Source organism: Lygodium microphyllum, chromosome 12, assembly GCF_053477565.2.
Source record: "Lygodium microphyllum isolate KBCC chromosome 12, Lygodium_microphyllum_v1.1.10, whole genome shotgun sequence".
NCBI classification, from domain to species: domain Eukaryota; kingdom Viridiplantae; phylum Streptophyta; class Polypodiopsida; order Schizaeales; family Lygodiaceae; genus Lygodium; species Lygodium microphyllum.
The window spans coordinates 55233872-55257388 of NC_141146.1; the positions used below are offsets into that span (position 1 = coordinate 55233872).

The 23517-nt window shown below is 38.9% G+C and overlaps 1 protein-coding gene across 1 annotated transcript; it reads right to left on the reverse strand.

The window, feature by feature from the left end:
• Positions 1 to 954: 954 nt before the first annotated feature.
• On the reverse strand, positions 955 to 11047 carry LOC148027781 (uncharacterized). Its single transcript, XM_087689878.1, has 6 exons — positions 10700 to 11047; positions 8240 to 8329; positions 7953 to 8136; positions 7395 to 7568; positions 7051 to 7118; positions 955 to 1263 (listed from the first exon to the last, which is right to left on the reverse strand). Exons 1-6 carry the CDS (start codon positions 11045 to 11047, stop codon positions 955 to 957), a joined length of 1173 nt encoding a protein of 390 aa, XP_087546004.1.
• Between the last annotated feature and the right edge of the window lie 12470 nt (positions 11048 to 23517).

Here is a 23517-nt window from a genome sequence, read left to right on the forward strand (position 1 = left end):
CATACACTTTACACATGCGCATACACCTTAGACCTCTTGGTTATCTTTGTACATACATATTCAATTTCAATTCACATGCACGGATTCACTTGACATGCACACAATAATCCTTCTTGATTATGTTTGTACATTTTTATATACGAGCTCTGGTTTTTCCCTTGTGCTTTCCAAGGGTTTTTTTATGTATAGCTAGAGACCTTTGTTTGAGTGGGGGTGTTTAAGCTATATATAGCTCACCTTATCAAGACTAGTCTCACCTATATATATATATATATATATATATATATATAAAATAATCTTTGGGAGTGTACATGATGTGTCTCTTCTCTCTCTCCCGCATCTCTACATGTCTTTTCTCTCTACATATCAACATGTTCAACATAAAAGAGTGAAGGTACAAAATGCTCCATGTCAAAAGCTCTGTTGGTAAACTTTGAGACTGTAATATTTCCGTTGTAAATATTTCCAACCCGTATGATGCTCATGCAAGGGAATGACGGCATTGAATATTTGGACAGTGAAATTGTACAATCTCCATTGGCATGAACAAGACCAAAGTCAAGGAAAGCGCTTATGCTTGTGTGAACCCCCTCTTGGAAAGAAATCAAGATGAAATTTTGGATTTGTGGCATTTTTTTAAAAAAAAATCCAGCCAAACGATCGTGCTAAAGGAGAGAGAGGGGAGCTGCTATGACTTAGCATCTAGCTGGAGCTCGTAAGGGAATGTAGGCATGCATGATGCCGCGTGGGGGAGGGAGGACCCCCTCCCCCTCACCTATTTAAGTGGTATGGGATAGCCAGGGAAGGAGGCTGCGGTGAAGGAGGGGCCCGTGAAGAGGAGGAAGGAGGCTGTGGTGAAGGAGGGGCCCGTGAAGAGGAGGAAGGAGGCCGTGCTACGTCGTGTGAAGGAGGGACGTGAGAAGGCTGCCGTAGGACGCCACCAACTTGCCGCCATCAGGCGGTCATCATGCCGACGGGGGGGAGAAGGTAGGCATAAGAAAAAAAAAGAGGCTGTGATACGACGGGGCGCTGGCCAAGCCAAGGAAGAACGAGATTGAAGAGAGTCGGGATGCTGCCGTCGAAGGGGAGAAGAGAGCCGCGCTGCTCTACTAGCCGAGGAGTAGGCTGGGATAATCGGCTGCTAGCCATGAGGGAGGAGGGCGTCACGCTACTGGGCATGAGGAAAGAAGAGAGCTGCGCTGCTCTGCTGGCCGAGAGGGAGGAGGAATCTCCTGAAGATTCGCTGCTCCCATATTTCGCCTCCTGCCCACCAATAGTTGTCGACTATAGCCATCCCCCTCTTCCCCCCCCCCCCCCCCCCCCACGTGAATACTGAGACCACAGAAGCTTCCAAGAAGCTTCTTGGAAGCTTTTAAGGGATCTTCTTTTAAGCCCCCTTCCCGTGGTTCATTTAAACTCCCTTCCCGTGGTCCATTTAAACCCCCTTCCCGTGGTCCATTTAAACCCCCTTCCCGTGGACCTTTTGTAATTACCTTCTCAAGTGGTTTTTTTTCAAACCCGGGGATTTAAGCCTTGCTCCCCTTGCATTCCACAAAACTATTTTACCCTTCCATGGATTCCCACACTAGACGGTTTTAAGCCATTTTTCCCTTGAATCTTCGTAATTCCACTTTATCCCCCAGCTTTCTTCTAAAGCCCTTCTCGTGGACTCACATAAAGCCATATTAGCCAGGTTTTAAACCCCTTCCCCATTGAATCTTCTTTAAGTCCACTCTACCCTCTGGAATTTAAATCCATCCTTCCCATTGTAACTCCTACAAGCCCCCCCCCCTAGCCCGGACTTTGAAGAGAAGAAGGGAAAGTCTACAAGCCCTTCCACCAATCACCCACAAGCCCATTCCTAGCCTCGGAATTTTGAAGAGAAGAAGAAGAAGCTTATAAAGCTCCCTTTCTGCGAGACCCATCGTAAGAGCCTCTCCGCAAATAGGCTTCAAAGCCCACAAGCCATCCGTAAACCCATTCCTAGCCACCACCCCGGTTTCTTCCTAAGAAGCTCATAAAGCCCCTTTTCTGCAAGCACCGTTCATCTAAAGTCCCGCGAAGGAATCTCCTATGTACGATGGAGAAAGGCAAAGATCATAAGGCTGCATACCAAGATGAGAAAAATTGATAGACCGCGAAGGCAAACCACAAGCCGAAATCATGCCTACGATGGCCCTAAAAAGTCACAAGGCGCGCCAGCGGGAGGATCTTCTCCTAGTATTTACGTGGATATTTCCCGGAGTCCACAAGTCTAGGTTTTATCTATTTGGATTCCACACAAAAGTATTGAATTAGTCACGATAACTTCATGGATTAGGAAGCACTCATGCATGTTCAAATTCAACTAGTCAAGTTAAATGCAGTTGGAAAATGAATTGGCTATTGAACATTTACTAGAATTAGCTCAAGATATGAAACTTGGTCATTGGTACGTTCAATGGAATGAATGAAAAGAACATAAGGTGTCTATGCATTTTTAGGACCTTACCAGTAAGTTTCCTTTCGTGCATTCAAAAGTGACGAGCCTAGGACAACTACTGCCTCATTACAAGGTTGAAATTATTGAGGTACATCTTTTACTGGGCATGGAAAGATTAATGGCATGTCACATTTTTAGACAAATCTTCTTGGTAATGACTCATTAAGGAAGTCGTTATCACCCGTAGGAAATAGCAAAGCGTGGAGATAATTCTAAGGGTTGCATTAAATAGGTTAACTCTAGCTTCAATTGGCATGAATTTCATTCATCAAGAGATGTAGTTAAGGAAAGGTTGCATGGTTCATTAAGCATGAAATCTTAAAAAGATTAGAAAAAGAATTGCGAGCATGATTCATGAATGCAAGTCCTAGTAGGATCAATGGAAGTTATGCCGAAATTTTACATGCCTTTTGGCCTTAACAAGAAAAGTTAGGGATTGTGAATCTAGTCATACGTAGAAGCAATGAATCGTGTGCTCACGTAAATTGTGACAAAATGCAACTAGTTTTCCCCTTTTAAATCAAGTAAACATCTCTAGGAATGGTTCGTCCTTATCGCAAGACAAGTAAACTCTAATACCTAAATCACTTAAACCGCAAAGTATTCGCATAGGATGGTTCAATCGATACAATAAATACTCCAAGTGCTAACTAGGGTTTAGCACGTTAAGGACTTGACCTAGTTTCACACTTGTTGCCAAGTCGAAACCCTCATACCCAAAGGTCCCACCCACATTCACGGAATGTAGGGGCAATTGGACGGGCTTGCAAGAAACGATCTAAGGTTTCTACCCTAAGGGTCACTCATTCAAATGATGAAACTCGGATTGAGTTGGAATTCCTAGGACCATGGTCGGCCTAATGTAATTAGGAATGGGTTGGGTAAGAAGACACCCTAAACCCTGCTTCTCGTCTGGAGATAATTCCGTGACCAAAACAACACCGTTCAATGGGTGAAATGATCTCATGGAATAGATGCGACACTTGTGCAATAAGTTGCAACGTCGCATAGACTTGTGGTTTGTTCACAAGAGAGTTTTGCCATTTCTTGAAATGAGGTTGGCAAGTTCTTGCGCAAGTTTAACTTGCAAGAGGATGAGTAGTCATCCTGTTATATCACATTTCTTGGGAAAAATTGCCAAGTAAAGGGAAGTTAGGTATTTGCTTGGAAGCAAATGATCAATCAATAAATTAAAGTGACATGGTTGCCAGGATTTACTGTTAATAAAGCCTAAGGTATTGGTTAAGTTGGGTTAACAGGGTACGGCCCTAACCCAAGGACAAAAGGGTGAACAAACAAACCCTTGGGGATCTTGCCAAGTCGCAATTGATCCCGGATCGAATGCTGGATGCATTCGGAGAGAAGGATTCACTCCTTGACAGTTGGCCAAATAAACGACCACTGGAATTGATTGTGCTTGTAACAGTTTAGAAAGCACTGTTTGCATTGTTTGCTCAAAGAACTAAAGGATGAAATGATATCTAATGCTTCAGGTTGAAGGCCTGAAGGGAGAGGTAGCTTCAGTTACCCCCGACTGCCTGCCTGACCCTAACCAAGGGGGTTGTTGACCGCGCCGGGAACATGGACTGAACCCGCCGCGAGAGGTCTTTCCGTTGAGCTCTACTTGGAGCAGGAGGACGCTTGGGTGCCAGGGGGGGCTCTGGCTGTAAATCCCTCGCCTTCCGAGTCTTGCACAAGAGGCTAACGTGACTCGGGATTGGATCTCGAGGCCCGCATACTAGTTTACGGGCGGAATCTTGGAATAGTGATCCCTGGCGGATTACTGGATAGCCTTCAGGCAGATTATGGACAAGCCTACGGGCGGAACTCCTTGTATTTCAAAGATAAAATGATGAAATGATAATAAAGAATTTGTCTGATATTGTTTTTCGATGTCACGTGATAAGATTACGTGAAGAAACCAGTGCTTAACAGGAGTAATTAAAGAAGCTGGTTGTTATATGTCAAATTAATGTGTTAGATAATTACATAACTAAAACAAACTGAGGAAAGTGCGGAGGATGGGCCATGGGTCCGTCCTATGGTTGGGTGGTCCCGGTTAGCTGGGAACTTTTCTCAAAAATCTCGAAGAACAGCGGGAGGATCATCGAAAGCAATGACCTAGAATTATGTTTTACCCGATTTACGCTGTTTTAGGGGAACGGAATGGGACTATGCCTTATGGTAGAGAGGTTGACTTTTGCATCCCTCTCGTTTCCCATTCTCCTTGAACCAAGTCCATCGTGAATCCGCTTCGGACCTGGCGTTTCTGCATAAAGTAGTTCGCTCGGGTCTGACGCTAGTTGCTGTTAGCTAATGACCAAACAGGAAAACCCAAATTCAGGTCGATCCTAAGTGGGAACGGCCAGGATACTTCCGCTACGTGGCAAACGTGGGAAGACCTAGATCGCAAGTCCCATAACATTCCATGGGAATGCCAGGCAGAGCTTTCTAGACATCCTTTCCGATGGACTGCTAAGACGTGTCCTGGATGATTCTAGTGGACACGTTATAGAGACATTATGCCAAAGTAATTGACCACGAAGCTCAAATGTAAATTTATTCACATTTTATGAAATTTAGTTTTCATTTCTCATTTTTTTTTTATTTACATGTTCTATGTGATCTTCTTGCTTGGGAAGACTTTATGTGGAGGAGTGAAACCCAAAATCAATATTTGAGATTGATTGAAAGGAGTTCCAATGATGTTTTAAAACACCACCCTTTCTAGATATTTATTACTAGATTGAGTCAAGAGTTGCCAAAATAGTCCAATATATTTGAACACTATCACCATGTCAATATCAATTTTTATCATAGAATAAGAATATGTGCCTTAGTTAGTTGGGCCAACCATATTCAAAGCATACATGTTAGGCCCTATTATCCCTTTCCTAATCTCATTATATTAGGCAAACACATTACAAAAACTATTGATCTTTGCAATTTGGAATTTTCCATACCATGTAGCTTTTCCCACTCTATGTGAAACACTCTTGAAAGCTACACACCTCAAAGGCAAGCATGCCATGCTTCAAACAATCAAGTGAGACACATAGCACAATTTAACATCTTTTTATTTCTATTAGGAAATGGAAGTGTAAAAAAATGATAGAAATTTAGCCATGTCTCTTCATAATATGTCCACTCTAATTTAATAATTGTATAAGGTACATATAATAGTTCTTACATCTTTCTTTTGTTTTAATTAACTGACATATAGAAGACTAATGTTTGGAGAAGTAGAAAGTAGGCTTATAACATGTTGTAAAGAATATGATGAACCTTTAGGTGGCTCACAACAGGGGATATATCTCAAGTATAAATGCATGCCATGCCAAAGCATGTTTCACTAGGACAATTAACCTTATTGGATCTCATTTTCGTACTCAAATTTGTCATTTTTTTCTTGAGGATATTTGTGATTAAGAGAGATAAAAGAAATGCTCCTATGGACATTATGAAAAGGAAATGTATGCCATGCAAAGTAGTTTGGTGGGATATGTTAATATTCCTATCCAAAATCATGTACAAGTTTCTGTAAGAATCTAGACCAAGGTTTTTATATAATGAACGCACTGGAGATAATAGTACCTGCAAGAATTGAAAGTATGAGAAGATATTGAGTGAACATCATTTTAAAACCATAAAAGATGTTCATAATGTGACATAGATTACTAGCCTGATAAGTAAATGGAAGCATCCAACTCATTCCCATTGCATCAAAAATATTATCAAGAAACCAACCACTATGCATGGAAACAACAATGTCATCCACAATTATGTCACCATCAAGGGTAAAGGGGTTATAAATGCCAATTTCCTTTGTCAAATGAACATCTGCAAGACTTAGCAGTGTCAACAAAAAAGTTCTACTTTTTGAGGAAATCAAGATCAAGGTCTAATGTAAGCTTCAAAATAGAAATCATATTGTTGAAAGGTTGTACTAACCTATAACATCAAAAGCAACCATTTTTATTGATGGACTATCATCAATAATATCATGTTTCAATGCTACTAGCATTTTATCACCAATAGAAATGTCCCTTGCTCTTTTGTAGACAATATTGGTGCTCCCTAGAAAGCAAAAGGATAGAATTGATCAATTCCATGTGGGCCCAAGCAATGGAGCTGTGTAAACATATCATAATTAGTTGATCCTAAGTTAAAATGAGCCAAAATCACTAACAATACTTGAAAGCTATGTCATGATAAATTTCATTAGGGTAGAAAGAAAACCCTTATTATATTTGTAAAGTAGCACGGGGGCAAAATGATCTCCTGTGAGCTTTAGTCTCTTAAATGATGCATTTGGGGATGTTGTATATCCATGAGGACCATGTAGCGTAAGCTCAAAAAAAAGGAATGTGACATTGGATTCAGCATGTCCAAAAGCATAAACATCACTATATGTGATTTCACCATGTGTCTTGCTTCTCACACCAATCTATAATCAAAATAATTTTCAAAATCAAGAAATATATTGATGAGAAAGAGAAACCACAAAATTTCCATATTCACTTTTGACTCAATGTGAGCTATTTGTAAAGATATAGAGCATTATTCACCTTGTCTCCAATTTTTAAGTGGGACATGGGTAAAACATCTCCTGAATAAGTTTTAACAAGGGCGTTACCTGGAAGAAAAATTCAAGAAACATGATAAGAAAAATTTTACACTAGGGGTTCATTACGTTAGAGCCACATATCCCACGTGTGCATGCAAGATGTATTTCTAGGTTTTCATAAACCCCTTATATGCCCTATCGAGCCCCTATCCACATGTTCTTTTTGTAACTCCACTAGTGAATAAAATGCTTACTATTGCACACATACACTATGTTAGATATTTCAAAGTGAGCTCCCTAGGCAATTTGATAAGATGTTACATCACTTGTGTAAATAAGACTTGCCAGGGAAGCAACCACTATTAGCACGACCAGAGCCTGCACAAGTAGTTAAAACACCCACACCAGCACCAGCACCGGCACCAGCGAGCACGAGAGCTGCATCACATGCGATATTAATTCCTCCCTCACAAAAGAATATGCTAGCTATAAGCCCACCAATGGCACCTGCATATGCTCCTGCATTAACAATGAATATATTTTGTGAAGTTTTAAATACATATTATGAAACTTACAAGTACTCATATTTAATCTTCCTTTCATTCCAAGGAATCCAAAAAACATCCAAATGTACAATAGTCCATGAATGTGAAACTAAAGATCCATAAAAACTTCTAATGATATGGAACTTCTTAACTCTATAGTTGTCTTGTTTCCAAAAGTTTTGGGTTTGTTTTTCCAAGTGATTCACTTTAGAAGTTAATATATTATATTTAAAAATATCATTAGTTTGGAAGGTTTAAATTGATAATTATTAAAACTTAAATAAATTAATAGAATTTTTGCACTTCTAAAGTACCATTTATATGAGTTTGAAAGGTTCTGAGAAAGAGGTACATTTACCACTTGATGTTCCTTCTGTAAAACAATTTCCAAGAAGTTTACGTGTTTGGGGTAACTCATGCATGTGCATGGTATTAGAATTCGGGTGTAGTGCATTCCATGCTTCAGTATAGAATGTGTTGATGTCATCACTAGTGTCAAAGAGGAAGCATCCACTATCTTTCGACCCTTGCGGGCAAACAAGCTAGAAATATCATGTAAGAAGGTATCACTCATAGTAATATATCTAGAGTTTTAAGATGAACAATTAGTAGAAAAAAATTGTTAGCAAGGTGTTTAGTATTTACAGCACTAAAGGAACCATCATCATCTACAAGGACAGCTTCTACTCCATCGCTTCCATCAGTTGTGGCACCACAACCTCCAAGTGCATTTATCTAAAAATCAAGCAACCAAATTTTAAAATCCACATTATGATTGAGCCTAGATATGAGGTGAGATAATTTGACAATCGAATGGCCATGTTGGAGATATGACCAATGAATACTCAACTTTAAACCACAAAGATAACATGAAAACTCATTTTTTAGGGTGCTTAGTTAGGAATATAAAAACCAAACTTGGTAATGGAAGCACTGTAACCACCAACTCCTAAGTTGCATTGATGGTAGCAAGATATATTTTTCTTTCTCATCTAACTCAAAAAGTGGTTTCTTTAAAATATTAAAACTAAGGTATTTTTAAGGAGATTATTTTAAGTTATTCTAGCTTACTACAAGGTTCATTGATAAGAAAAACAAGGTCTCCATAGAGGCTCCTAAGAAAGGTGCTATCATTGTCTATGAGAGAATATTTTAAGCTCATTTAGCTATTTTATAACAGAAGAGTTTAAATTTGTTCAAACTTCCAGATAAAATTTTCCATTAAAAAAACTAGCCTTAATTAAACAAGCCTAAATTAAAGGTTAAACATGTGCATACAAGAGTATGTGCATAAATCCCTTATATCCAAGCTATACAATTTTTTAGATAATTTTAATGATAATATTGTAGTAAATACCAGTTCCATTGGAGATTTTGTGTTTATTTGCATTTCTCTCTTAGAATTTAACCATCCACTTTGTTGAAGAATGTGTACATATACATGCCCTACATATTTGTATCCTAATAATTTGAAAATTATGATGTCATGCAACTCCAGACGGTATGATCCATTTGCAAACATAACCAATTTCACAAGGGGCCATGAATGAAGAAGTAAATCATGCAAGGAAAGTGCCTCATCCACTCCTTGTTGTAGCAATATCTTCCCCCCATAGGAAATCATCTATACAACGTGGGTACTGCAATGGGTATTAAGAAATGCCCTTTCTTTACATGGTATAAATCCATAAAGTGTCCCCTTTTACTTTATTAAACTTACATAGTCTTTTCAAATTGCAATTAAAAAATCCATTTTATAAATATAATCATCTAGACTTTACTAAATAAAATACATTTTTTATAAGATGCAGCCCCCAAGAGCAATATAAAGAATGAGCTATTAATAAATGGCCATGAGAAAAAGACAGAAAGAAAGGAAAGTTAATAATATCTATAAGAAAGCATTTGGTTGGACACTTCACATGAATAGCCATGAAGAAACCCTCAAGTTCTTGAAGCTAATTTGCTAACATAAGAGCTACCATAGCATGAGCAATTAGTAACCCACTCTCACCTCTTGTACTCTAGCATCCTAACAAAATGTTGAGACTAGGCATCTATTTTTCTTTTTAAATGCTTTCCCTGCCCATGTGATATGAGCCCAATTCTCCCAATATCCATTTGGTATCTTAAAGTCATGATAAGGCTACATAAACCCTCCATAATTGGATGCATGGATGCAGGTCTGCGAGAATGGAGTTTACTAGCATTATTCAATCATTGCTAAGTTCAAATGCATGGATGCAAGTTCAAATGGTGTCCACATTCTCTATGCATATTGAATTGTCTATCACAGTATCATCTATATTGCACCCTTCTCTAGTGAGCAATTGGCCCAACCATAATGTCAAAGGTAGATGGCTAACAACTGGCATGGGATAGTCATTTGGCGTTTCTTTTGAAAGGAATGCTTATTGTAGTGTCTTGTTTCCCTATGCAAATTGGAGAGATGGATGGTCATTTTCTAGCACATGGGTACCACCAATGCTAGTTAGCATTTGGTGTTCCTTTTGAAAACAATACCAATTTGTTTTGTTCAGCAAGTTGCACTACAAGATGCACAATCTAGTTGCTTTCAAACAAATTGGTTCCTTGTTTTATATGTTTATAATGGGTTGGGGCCCACCACACTAGTGGATCTTGACATAGCTTGATCATCTACAAGACCTAGCTAGGTTGGGTTGAGGAAGGAAGTACGAGACCCTTTGTCCAACATATATGGCAATTGTGGTTGTGTGGTTGAAGACCTCTTCAAAGGCTAGAATGAAATCTTCTTGCGCAATTTAGATGTTCTTAATATTAATGTTTCTAGCATTTGCTAGATGGTTGGAACTTCTAGCTCACATCGGTGTTCAGACGAGGGCCTCTATGCCCTCGCCATGTTACTAAGGAAGCTTAGCTCGAAGACTTATGAGGTAGTCACGTCCAGTAATGGAAGCATACAATCAACCATGGAAAGACCTTGGGAGTTTGTGTATGCTTCCCCGGAGGGAAAGAAAGTCTGAAGGAGGACTAGAGGAACTCAATTGCTCTACCGGTCATGCAGGCTAATCAAGATGTAAGTTGTCAGGTTAGGTGGTCGCATGTGACTGTCTGACTGATTACCTGCATGTTACGGGGGAAGCTGGCTCCGTCATAGGAGACGGAGACGGAGAAGCTCAGCTGGCCGTACTGAACCACCTGACTGCATATGGTGGTGACAGCGTCAGCGGGGACGCTGCCCCAGAGCAAGGCCGGGATGGCGGAGCCGAGCAGCGACGTGGCGAGCATCGACATGAAGGTGGTGTCCTCGTCCACCCCCAGGGCCTCTGCCGGGGTCAGCGCCGTGATATCCACATCATACGCCCAGATATGCGATATCCAACCGCGGCTGCTTAATACACACAGCGCCATCACTAGTGCATACATCTGCAATGGCAGCGCGCAGCGATTATACCTGGAGCCCATTATCATGTTCGGCAACTTCATCATAAGCATAACACACACACACACACTCTCTCTCTCTCTCTCTCTTTCTCACTCTCACTCTGTGTGTGTGTGTGTGTCTCTGATCTCTCCTTCTATTATATGGATGTGTATCTAGATGGCGCCGTAGGGATTGATGCCGCTTCCTGCTAGTTTTGTCTTCACGCCCTAAGGTTTCAATCATTGCTTTCTATCTCTCCGCCGGGTTTCCGAGAGCCCTGGAGAACGATGTCCAAGTTAGGCAAACAGACACTATACCAGTTAAATCACTACATCTGGACCCATTGGGGACGGAGTATTCGGTATCAAGGATATCCATGGTCTTCCTCGAGGCTCGCATAGAGGAAAATTATTTAGCACCTCTACCATTGGGGACGGAGTATCCATGCTCTTCCTTGTATAGAGCAAAATGATTTAGCACCTCTATCATTATAGAAGACACTAAGTGAGCTGGCCACGGGAAACCCAGAGACCGTGAAATGTATTATATGTGAGTCCGTTTTAAGATCTCTATGTGATGCTTTACGTCATCAAGGAAATTTCATACATGTTAGATCTTCAGCATAGTGATTATATTGTGTAGGCTGGGCTTGTTACACCGAATTGTAGTGCATGGAGGGGAACCTCCCTTGGTCACACACAACTAGGTGCTATGTGCTTACATTGTCCTAGCACTTCACACATTTGTGTTATTTTGGTGTTTTAGTACAATGAGGCTCAATGCATCGATGTGAATATTGATGTAATCCATTCATAGCTTTGTTTGTGTCTTGGCCAAGCTTCTTGCCCAATTCTTATGGTCTCCATTTATGGCTTTGTTTGTATCTTGGTGGCCAAGCTTCTTACCCAATACATATGGTCTTTACATAGCCTCAATATACAACACACCTTGATATATAATACAATTATGAAGATTAGATATTAAGACATCCAAATAGGTAACCCTAGGGCTAGTTGAGTGGAACATAGTAGTTTAAATTTATATAATCAAGAACATAGTGTCACACATGTTTGAACATGCTCTATAAATAAGCCAAGGTATCTAAATGTTTTTTCAATATGAATCTAGAATGGATCCAAAAATGAAGTCAAGTATATTATTCAAACTCTACATGTAGTGATAGTAAAGTACCATAAATAGATTAGTACACAATATAATTTTGTGCATCTCAACCATATCAAAAGATGAATGAACAGACAATACACATGTTTTGGGCAAGAAAGATTTATTAACCATATCAACCATTGAAAGAATAGCTCCCTCTTCCAAAATATAGTCCCCACCTAGTGATGTTTCAATTACCTCTTAACTCCAGTATTGAGAAAGAAATTTAATAACACCATTCACATTGTTCATGTAGATTTGACTTTCACATGTACTTGCAAACAAATATATAAGAAATAACCATATATATAGTGACACTAAACTACCATAAATAGATTATTGCATAATACAATGTTGCATATCTCAAACATATAAGAAGATTAATGAAAAAAAAGTATGATTGTAGTATCCCAACCATAGAAGAAGATAAATGAAGAAAAAAGAAATGTAATGTTTTGAATACGATAGATCCATTGTCCTAAATCAATTATTAAAAATATAGCATTCTCTTCTTAGTTGAATTGTTCAAAGTGGATTTAGCTTGCACAACATGAAAGGGTAAGCCTATGTCATGCCCCCTCCATGATTGTGTAGCAACACCTGAGAATGAAATTTTTAATAGAAATAATAGTATTTACTCAATTAATTTCATACAAAAAAACATTTAGTAAGTATTACATGGGGTTGAAACTAATGTAAAGTAACAAAGCATGATAAATCCTAGAACACCCATTTACTCCAATCCTTCGATATCAACCTAGTTTAGGAGTAGTATATATGGCAATCATAATCTATTTTTTTAACATAGTAGCGTTGAACATATCCATATTGCAAAACTTCTATGTACAAATGAGAATTTCCATTAGTGAACCTATCACTTGGTAATCCTTTGATCACTATTCCAAGAGTTCTATGAATGATATAATTCATAGCTAACGGGCATGATTCCTCTTGTAGTTGCATTTGATAAGGTGAAGCACAATAAAATTCAACCCCTAACTAGGGCCATGTGAGAATTTTTTATATTTTAAAAACATAATGAATTTAGTATCCAATTGATAATGAACAAAAATTTCATCCACGAATCCAACTATCATAAGTTATCAAGTTCATTCTAGATCACGAGAAAGGATATCCCCCTCTTTGCTACTAAGCTCTCCATGACTTACTATACTACACCTTCTCTCTTGCAATATGTTTCTAAATATTTTCAAGTTAGAATCATACATCACTACAGGGGAATGGGACAATAGCGACGACCATTTGCAATGCAAAATAGTGGTGTTGCTATATGTGTCTCGCTATTAGCGTCGCAAATAAATACAATCCATATAGCGACGCTAATATCAATGCATATAGTGACACTAATAGCAATGTTGCCGTGAGAAAAAAGTATAGAAAATGCGAGCATGGCATTTGCTGAAAACATGTGTGAGAAATAATGAAAGAGAGAGTGAGAGAGCTTAAAGCTTAGAGAGAGAGAGAGAGAGAGAGAGAGAGAGAGAGAGAGAGAGAGAGAGAAAGAAAAGAAAGAAAGTTATATTAACGTCTTCTAAAGACCAAATTTGGCCTATGAGACAAACTGTGATACAACTGATGAGGTCCAGCTATCCAAAATAAAAGTGCTGAATGAAAAGCTAAAAACTAGAAACTGAAAATACGGTGCTGTGAGTGTGATAAGTGTCTTAGAGAGGAGCTCATTACCACCATCGTCACCACTGCCATCGTCGTACGTGAAGAAGAAAGAGAAGTGTGCAAGGGAGAAGGGAGGGAAGACCCGAAGAGAAGGCACATCGGGTTTTATCTTTCTCACTCGTTTGGGCTTTTTCAATTGTCCAGTGTTATTCTTCTCATTAAATTGGTCCTTTGAATCATTCTTCTATTGTCCCTTCTCCTAACTAGTCTCCTTTGACACTTCTTGGGGCTCCTTAATTCATGTTTATTCTCACACTATTATTGCCTTGTATTCACATTGAAACTTTTGCCAACTCTTGTTCTAAAAGAGCTTCTCCAATAAGCTACTTAATACATATTTATTCAAAATGAAACCTTGCCTAGTATTCTAATCAATATAATGAGCAAATGAAAGGACCAGACAAAGAAAAGAGGTACCATTTGACAAGCATAAACATTAATAGACTACGGTTGAACATAGTGGCAATGTGTTTGTGTGGTGAGTAGGAAATTCTTTCCTTTGGTCGAGATTCAACATAACCATGCATAGTTATGGTGGAGGGTGTAAGAGATTTGACATGATGATATTTAGTTGCTACTTATGTTTGATAGGTCGAGCTAGTTACCTTTGGATCATAATTGGGTTGTTATTCATAGGTATCATTGTTTTTGGATCAATGTGTACTTGTAATTTCAAGATGAAAATAATTAAAAAAATATACTAATGTGAAAGAATAGGCAAAGATGTGCATGCATGACCATTGACCTAGCTTTAGTAAAGAGAAAAGAGAGTAAAGCATGCATGTATGTACATCATTAGGCCAAAAATGCTTCAAAAATGGCACTTGTAAGAAAGTGATTAAGTTGCTAATTAGTTGAGGTTTAGGAAGAATAAAACCTCTAAATTTGGTTGTCCAAATCTGATTAATGAGAGAATATTTGGTTCATTGAAGAGGTCGGCCATTAATTGCCCTCATCTTTTAATCTAGGTCAGGGGTCACCTTTTCAGCCATTTTTGTCTTGGAACTCGAGAGATTTTGTATTTTCGAGATTTTTGTACGAAATTCGCATTTGTTGACTCCCGCATTTTCTTTCTACATACTATTCTCTTTTGCCATTCTTTTTGTTGCACTTGCTTCCTATCACTGTGAGATTCTTGCTCAGTTCATTTGCTAGAATGTCTAGCAATACCTCTTCAAATAACACAGGCGCAAGCACATGTAAATACAAGCTAACTGTTCAGCTAGATCCGATTTACACATCTTGAAGAAGTATACATCATCGAGTATTGATAGATGAGATCGAAGCCAACAGGTTGTGAACATAAGGAATGAAGCATATAGATTTGTGGGTGGACGGAAATATTTATCCCAAGGATCCTTCTACAGGTAAACCACCTTTTTTCAATGTCCATGACTATATAAGATATGTTGGAGAAGGTTACAATGGGATGCTTGGCTACTGTATGAGGTTATACTATGCATCTTACACATATATAGCTCAAATGCACAAAATGAAAAAAGCACGAGAAACTACAAAACAAATATTTTAGAGTTGACAAGTCAAATTGATGTTTTGAAAAATGTTAACAAGTCATTGCAGGATAAGCTAACACGCTTGAGAGAAACTCTAGTAGGATTTAGAGAGAGGAAGAGACCATTAAAAAATATAACCAACTTGTGTGAGAGAGCAAAGAAAAGGAGACTAAATCTTATAAAGAAATATGTCTCTAACATATTAGGCATCAATATTCGAGAGAATGAGGAAAGAATCGAACTTTTGAAGTAAACCATGAATAAGATAGATATTTTGAGGATTCTTAAGTCACCCGAAAATGCGGATTTGAGAGGTCCAACTCTCAAAGAGTTAGTGAAGGACTTAAAAGGCACAGTGAAAGCAAATGAAATTGTAGACATGTGATACTGTGGGTATAAGTCGAAAAGGTTATTGTGCTATCTCTGGATTATGGTTTAAAAATCTTAAACGCAATAGGGTAACTATATTTGGATTGCCAGGAGCCCTTGCAGTTTCAATTGCAAGAATTGCCATGAATCTCAAGATTCCACATGTTTTTGGAGATTACATTCACATCGAAAGGTCTATGTCCTATGAAAAACAAAAAAAAAGTAATTTTTTATTATAATACATTTAAAAATATATGGGTTGATCTAAAAAAGGTGCAAATTGCAATGGTTCACATGTATTAAATCACAGTAGAAGAAAGTTATGGTGTTCTAAAGTTTTCCTTGAAGTTGGATGAAGCATAGATTCAAAAGGAATAGAAGATGAAAAGAATTAGCATTTGCCTCATGAACATGGCATTGGACCATAGCAATGGTGAGGGCCAAGCTCCATTGCATAAGATCCAATCCGAGATGGAGATTTGGTGGATTGGTGCAACCCAGGTACCAATTGAAAATCATCAAACGTTGAAATGGTTGTTCAACCATACAAGTATTCCAAATATCATTAAGTCTCAAAGTGAAGGCAAAATGTTGGTAGTTGATGGGGTTGCTAATTTTAATGTGGAATGGCATATGAGTGCTGATTTAAAAACTATCAAATGTATGCTTGGAATATGTAATGGTGCAAATGTAAAATATCCTTGCATCTATTGCATGGAAAGTATTGGATCCAAAGATTGGAGTAGTTTGAGACCAGTAAGAAGAGCCCCAAATAGAGACTCTATAGATTTGAGTAAATTTAAAAACATAGAAGACATCTAGGATCCCATTCTTTCAATCTCTCTTAAGAATGTTCATATTTGTACTTTGCATGTAGAGATTAGAATAATCGATAAGCTTCTCAGGTTGCATCTTGACTACGCATATTCCATTAAGCCATTATCTTTATCAGATGAGTGTATTGATAAATGCGAGGCATTACTATCGAAAATGGGATTTCATGGGGGCCAAGTTCACTTGAGAAAGGATCCAATACTTTCAGGAAAAACAAGAGATATCTTGGCCGATGTCTTTATGGGAGGCTCAAAAGCTAGACGATTCTTAGGAAACCATTCAGGAAAGCAGGTGAATGCGGCTTGGGAGTATTGGAGAGAGCTATGTGAGATCACAACAAATGTTGCAAGCACACCGAGGCTTGCGTTTCTTAGAATGGAGGTCTGGATACACCTTGATGTTTTTCTAAAGCTCCTTAGGCAACATAAGACAACATATACATATGCGGAAGAGTTTAAAAGATCAATCACAAATCTTGTTCAGGCGATAAAAGAGGCATGGGGAGAAAAAGATATCACTTTTTATCTGGTAAAGTAACAATTATTTAATATGAGTTTATTTTGACAGGTTTTTCAATTGGTATAAAATTAGTGTTACTTTGTATTGCAGCATATTCTTCATATTCATGGGCCTTACTTTGTGGAGGAGCATGGCCCCTTAGCAACTTATAGTAACCAAGGCATGGAAAAATCCCACTATCAAGCACGCACAAGTTATTTTCGAAGCACAAGGCATGGGGGAGTAGTTACAAAAAGCAATGCTTTGGAGGAGCTATTCAATTGGTTTTTTCGACGACAATTTCAAAGAATGCAAACAAAAGACGGAAATGACACATGAGCAGTCGCACTTTTATATATAAGAAAGAATATATACAAAGCTAGCTTTCCAAAACTCTTACGTTCTCTTCCTCCTCAGGAATCTTTCCTCTATAACATAGAAATTTTTTTCTCTTGTAGCCAGCTATAGATTTTACATCAGTTCGGTTTGCAGCCAAGGCGTAGGATGTGAATGCCAAAAGGTATATTGCTCTAGAAGCAGAGTAACCTGGACCATAGCCAAAAATCCTAATTGCTATAGTCTTTTTCAAAAACATTACTTTGTGGGCATTATATTGTAATCTTGAGAAACCTAGAAGCCTTGTAAGAGCTTTAATACAAAGTATGGGCCATGGTGCGTCCTCTGAGAAACTACTATGAAGTACTAAAAAGGAATCAGGGTCAATCCTAGCCAAGTAGTGGCTAAGTGCAATGTCTTTCAATGTACTACCACGAGCTCTCGATCCTTTGTCACCTCCCAAGAAGTTATCTGAATCAGCAATCTCCAACTTCAAATAAAACCCATACTGAATGAGCGTGAAATGAAAACCTACCAATGTGTAAAAGCAAATTCAAAATTATCTTACCACTTGGTTTTCATCGTACTCCAATTTAACTAGATTCCATAAATTTATTGATGATGATGATGTCTCATTGGTGTTAATCAATTCTTTAACGTATTCAGACTCCTCTCTTCCAAAATTGGAAATCCCAATGTGGCTTTGAATGCGATCGAAGTCCTCATTAGTAATACTCAACTCTTTCTCAGCTTCTTTTGCCTTTTCAAAACAAAGAGAGAGGGCCTTACCAGCATCAATAAACTTATCGTCTAGAGTTTCTTTATCAAGTTTGAGTATCTCTTCCTTTGATTCATTCTCTGTGTCAATTATCCCATTTGCAGTATCAGAAGCCTCTGCAATAATTGCTAGACAATAATCTTCCCTAAGATTGAAAAGTTTTTGAATATCAGATAGTAAAATATACTCCTTCTCCTTGAAAGGTATAGATGGTAGAGAAGGAACAGTATGGTGAGAACTCTCATCAGTTTTGCAGGGTTTGCATTTCCTTGGCTCTCCTCAATGAAGTGAGCAACATCCAACTTCTCAGTAATAGAAGCCTCAAAATCTGCATCTACAACCTCCTCTATTTCCTTTTCATCTGCCAGATCATCTAACATGCAAAAGCTAGCAGACTTTGCTCCTTCCAACTGTTGCTCATCAGCTTTCAGAGGATATTTGACAAGGGTGAAAACAATAAAAGCAGTAGACTTTGACATCATCTTGCAATTCTTGGAATGAGTGGAGCACAATATATCTCTTGCATAAAACTTGTCCAGAGAGCTGTGGGCACCACACTTCTTAGTAAACACTGACTTTTCATTTCCTGTTGACCCAATGGGAACATGGACATATTCCTTTGTACCAACTTCAATAGAAGGACCTGCTAGATTTTCAAACTCCAAAAAGTCCTCAAAAAATATTTTTTACAATATTTCAAAACACTGTCAAGGTCCCAATTAGGATTAAAGACATTCTTCACAACTCCATAGAAAGAGAGATCCATGCCATTCTGAAGGATAAAATCAAGAAGCCTCTCTGATGGAGTGACATCAATAAGCTCTGATACTCCAAGACCTCTCATTACCGACTTTCGCTTCCCTGGAGATGTGCTTGGCATTTTGACACTGGTGGCAGAGCATGGAGAAGAAACAGAATGCACAGGCTCATCACATGTTGAAGCCCTTGAGCCTTTTGAAAGCCTTCTCCTTTTCCCAGTTCCTGGCAAAACCTTGGAGCCTAGAAAATCTATAGGTTTAGACATGTTTCCAACTTTTGCTTGATACGATGCGATGAGACTCAAACGCTAGACACGGATGTTTGTATTCACGCCGTATCGGTAGTGCAAACCAGCAACTTTAAGCAAAGGGCTGCAACAGTAACGACACGATAAGGAAGAGCCAAAATCAGTGATCACGCACCCTCGCATAGTATCGGGTTAGGAGGCACGCCGAAGGAAGACTCTGAAGAATAAGAAAGCCCGAAACGACACAAACAGGCGAAAGCACAAAAGAGGAACACTTACTCTCGCGCCGTATCGGGAGAAGAAATAGAGGTCCACAAAGAAAGCGAAAAAAGCCGTACAAATGAGGGGCATCCCCTTATGTAGGCGTGAAATAATCCCACCTGGCACTAGTCGTTGGGCTTCGACACGTGGCACTAGCCATTGGGCTTCGACACGTGGACCGATCATTAATCAACACGTGGCATATGGACGATAGGTGGACATGTGGCACAATCACTGCGAGACACGTGACTGACATGTGTCATGGTTCATGAGGGTATATAAGGGGTTATTTTGCTTACATGTACACTTTACATTTCTCGAGCTCTCGCACCTTGCTTGTCGATACGGTGCGATCCAATGTTACGTCTACTGCGTTTCTGTCCTCTCACATCATATCGGTTCCCATCCTCGATTCAGAGCGAGTGTGCATTTGCCTCTTTCCCGATTTCCTCATTTCACTGGTCTTCAGTCAGTGGGCCAATACGGAGCGAGGACGTCCTTTGATAGTCTTTGCAATATCCAAATCGCGCCATATCGGCCTTCTCTATCATGCTATCATTGTCTCTGATACGGCATGATTGTGACGATCCGTTTGTTTTGTTTATTCCTTCTCGCTGTGTATTGGGCCTATTGCGTTGTTGTCAGATTTTCGAGAAAGTTCCTATCTCACTTTTGTCTTTCTGGCTCTTCTATTTTCTCCTCTGTACGGCAAGGACAAAGCAAACTGTAAGAAGAGTGTATGTGGATAGGAAGGATAGTGGGGGTAGAAGAAAGTTACAATTTGATGAATCTGAGGAGGAGCCCTCTTCAAATATTGCTGAAGCTGGGCCATCAGAGGCCCCAGAGCATTTTTCCACAGAAATCCCCCCTACACCAGGTGTTGGCCTAGCATCTTCCATGGAGTTAAAGCATATAAGTGCAGAGAATGTTTCTTCTCCTGAAGTTGAAGAAGCAAAGGGTGAGACTTTCCCTGTTAATGATTCATCCCCTCCAATTGCACCTGAGCCTACATCTGGTGAAGCCATTGAGCCTCCTAAGCCACAAAAGAGAAAGAGGAAGTCCCGGTTCTTCTACATGCATAGGTGTTTCACTGAGATTAGAAAAGCCCAGAGGGCTACAGAGCACGTGATTCCAAAGGCTGCTTTCATAAGAGTGGTTAAAGAGATCTCTAATAGATTGTCTCAAGTGGAAACTATCTATGGTCTAAATAAGAAGTGGCAACTCTTAGCCATTCTTGCTCTACAAGAGGCTGCAGAAGATTTTGTTATTGATTTCATGAACGATGCTTACATTGCTGCTCCGCATGCTCATAGAATTACCCTTATGAATAAAGATTTCAGCATCATCAACAGCAGAATGTATAGGTTCGATAAAGTGTTGAGGCCCTTGCCTTCCAACGATCAAAAAGCCCTTGAAATCCTTAACATTCCCCCGAAATTGTCCAAGAAAGGGAAAAAGCTAAAGGTTGAGGATGTTACTCACCTTTACTCTACAAGGGGTGCCACCTAGCAAGAGTCTATCTTGAGTGAAAAAATTTAGGATGTGTTCGAAATTGAAGATGAAGTTTACAAGAGGAAAGTCGCATCACTTGCTCCCGTCAACAACGAGAGGATGGGTAAAGTGTATGGGCAAATACTTGTGAATGTTTCTGCGGAACCTGAGGAGGAATACCTTAGTATATCTCCCGAGGACAAGTCCATGTTGGAGAAAAGGGATGTCCAACTATTTGACTTTGTTGTTTTTTGTTGCATAAGGTAAGGTTTATATTTTTTATTTTTTTTTGTATAAGGTAAGGCTTATAGATTTAAGTATAATTTATATGTAATTTGTATTGATTTTGTTATTCAAATAGCTTTTGCTATTGACTGCAGGGCATTTGTCCCTTTCTCGGTCTCGATATCCATAGAACCATATATATTGTTGATCCACTTCTCTTTATGGAACTATTTGCAAGATCTGGGTCTAATATTGCACCATTCTTCCATACTTTCGATAGTATGACAAATTACCACATCTTTTTCCCTTATGTAGAAAGGTATTTTTCTTTTCTGTAGAGGAAAATTTATATTCATTTGCTTCCACCCTTCTGCTCACCTCTATTTTGAATTTGCAGAGGGCATTGGAGTCTTATCTATATTAACTATCTTACTAGAGAAATTATCTTTATGAACTCTCTCACCAGTGTTCATGGCCAAGCACGAATGTATGTTGAAAGAAAATTACTTGCTTTGATTATATTTACAAAAAATATTTTGAACTTACAAAGCTTCCTTTTGTAGTGCTGGTAGACTTGTTTCTACATTTTTGGATACTACATATGAGGTTCTTGCTGATCCTCAAAAGCCTTATACGTTTCTTCTATAAGAAGTTTCATTGCAAAGTGATGCGCATTCTTGTGGATGGAGAGTTATATCAAATATTTGTAGAACAATGGATTCAAGGTTGTTACAAATAGAAGGAGTGAATGCAAGTTAATTTCATTTGATTTTTGTGTAACCCTTATCATGATTTCTTTTCACTAACTTATAACATTTATTCTTATAGTGTAGAGACTATCTTGATTCATATGTTTGGTGGATAAGGGAGAGATGCATTGAGCTGATTTTGGACAAGGCAATCACACCATATGATCCTAACTCCCCTCTTCCTCCCAAAACTTCAATGGAGAAGGGCACAAGCAAGGGAAAGGGCAAGGGAAAGGGTAAGGGCAATGGTAAGGGCAATGGCAAGGGCAATGGCAAGGGCAAGGGCAAGGGCAAGGGCAAGGGCAAGGGCAAGGGCAAGGGCAAAGGCAAAGGCAATGGGAGCACTACTGCAGACTCTTAAAAAAAAGGAATGCCAATGCTTTCTCCTCTGAAATTTGATCCATCCCCTCTCAAAACCCCAAGAAAAGAGAGTACCTGTAAAGGTGAAATTCTTTCAACAATCAAAGAAAGGCTCTGTGAGAAAAAACATCTTTGAAAAAATCGATAAAGAAGCCACAAAGCCAACAAAGGAGAAGGCAGAGCAGATAAAGAATCAAAAGAGCAAACATAAGCATACACAAGCCTTATTATTTTGGCTTTGTACATTTATATGACATTTTTGTACCTCATGATGTAATGAACTTTTTCACTTATAAATCGAATGTAATATACATTTATTTCTATACATTCGAAAGGCAACTTGCTTCATGATAGCTTATGAGTTCCCACTAAAAAATATCTTAAGGACAGTCTATTAAGATAAATTCCTGCAAAAAAAAATTCATTCTCAAGGCTCAAAACTCACAATTGTGGGAGACAAACAACTCGTACAAGAGAAAGAGTGCTCGACTCTTTTACCAATTGTTACGCCATTCACTTTGAACCTATATCTAGGGGATGTATTGTCTAGCAATTCCAAGGTATCCCTCACATATTTCAGACTCCAATTGGAAGTAACATTCACCTTCTTTACTTCTTCATGCGGCAAAACGTGCACCGCAAGTTTATATGGTGTGCAATTTGTATCAGAATCCAAGGGAACCCAAATACCCAATCTTAGTTTGTATCTCCTGTAATCAAAGCCCAAAGCAAGAGTTTGGCGAGGGATACTGTAAGCCAAAGCCAAGGATTGAGGGCATGCACTGCACCTCAAGATATCACCCTTATGGTCGCACTCTCTAGATTTCCAAAGCGTCCCTATAGTGTTGTCCAAATCCTCTTCCGAAAAGTTTCTACTTAGCCAGGATACCTTCGTTCTTTGTAAATTTGTTGTTTTGAAGCAAGCCACGAAGATATGGAGGGGTGCAAACCATGATAAACGTATTCTTCTTGAGATCCCTCCAGTTGTCATGGACTTTTGAATATCCTAAGATATTTTGAATTTGAAACTTTGCACCGTTACCTTGTCAGGAATCTCCCAGTTTAGAGATGAAAGGCTTGGCAATGGCAAATCTTCGATATTCACATACCTATCCGCTTTAGAGGGAACCACATACTATGCATAATATATAAAAACCTTACATTCACTAAAAAAAGACACAGTTTGATCGGCATAAATAATATCTACCAATACCTTATGAATGGCATGGAAAGTCCC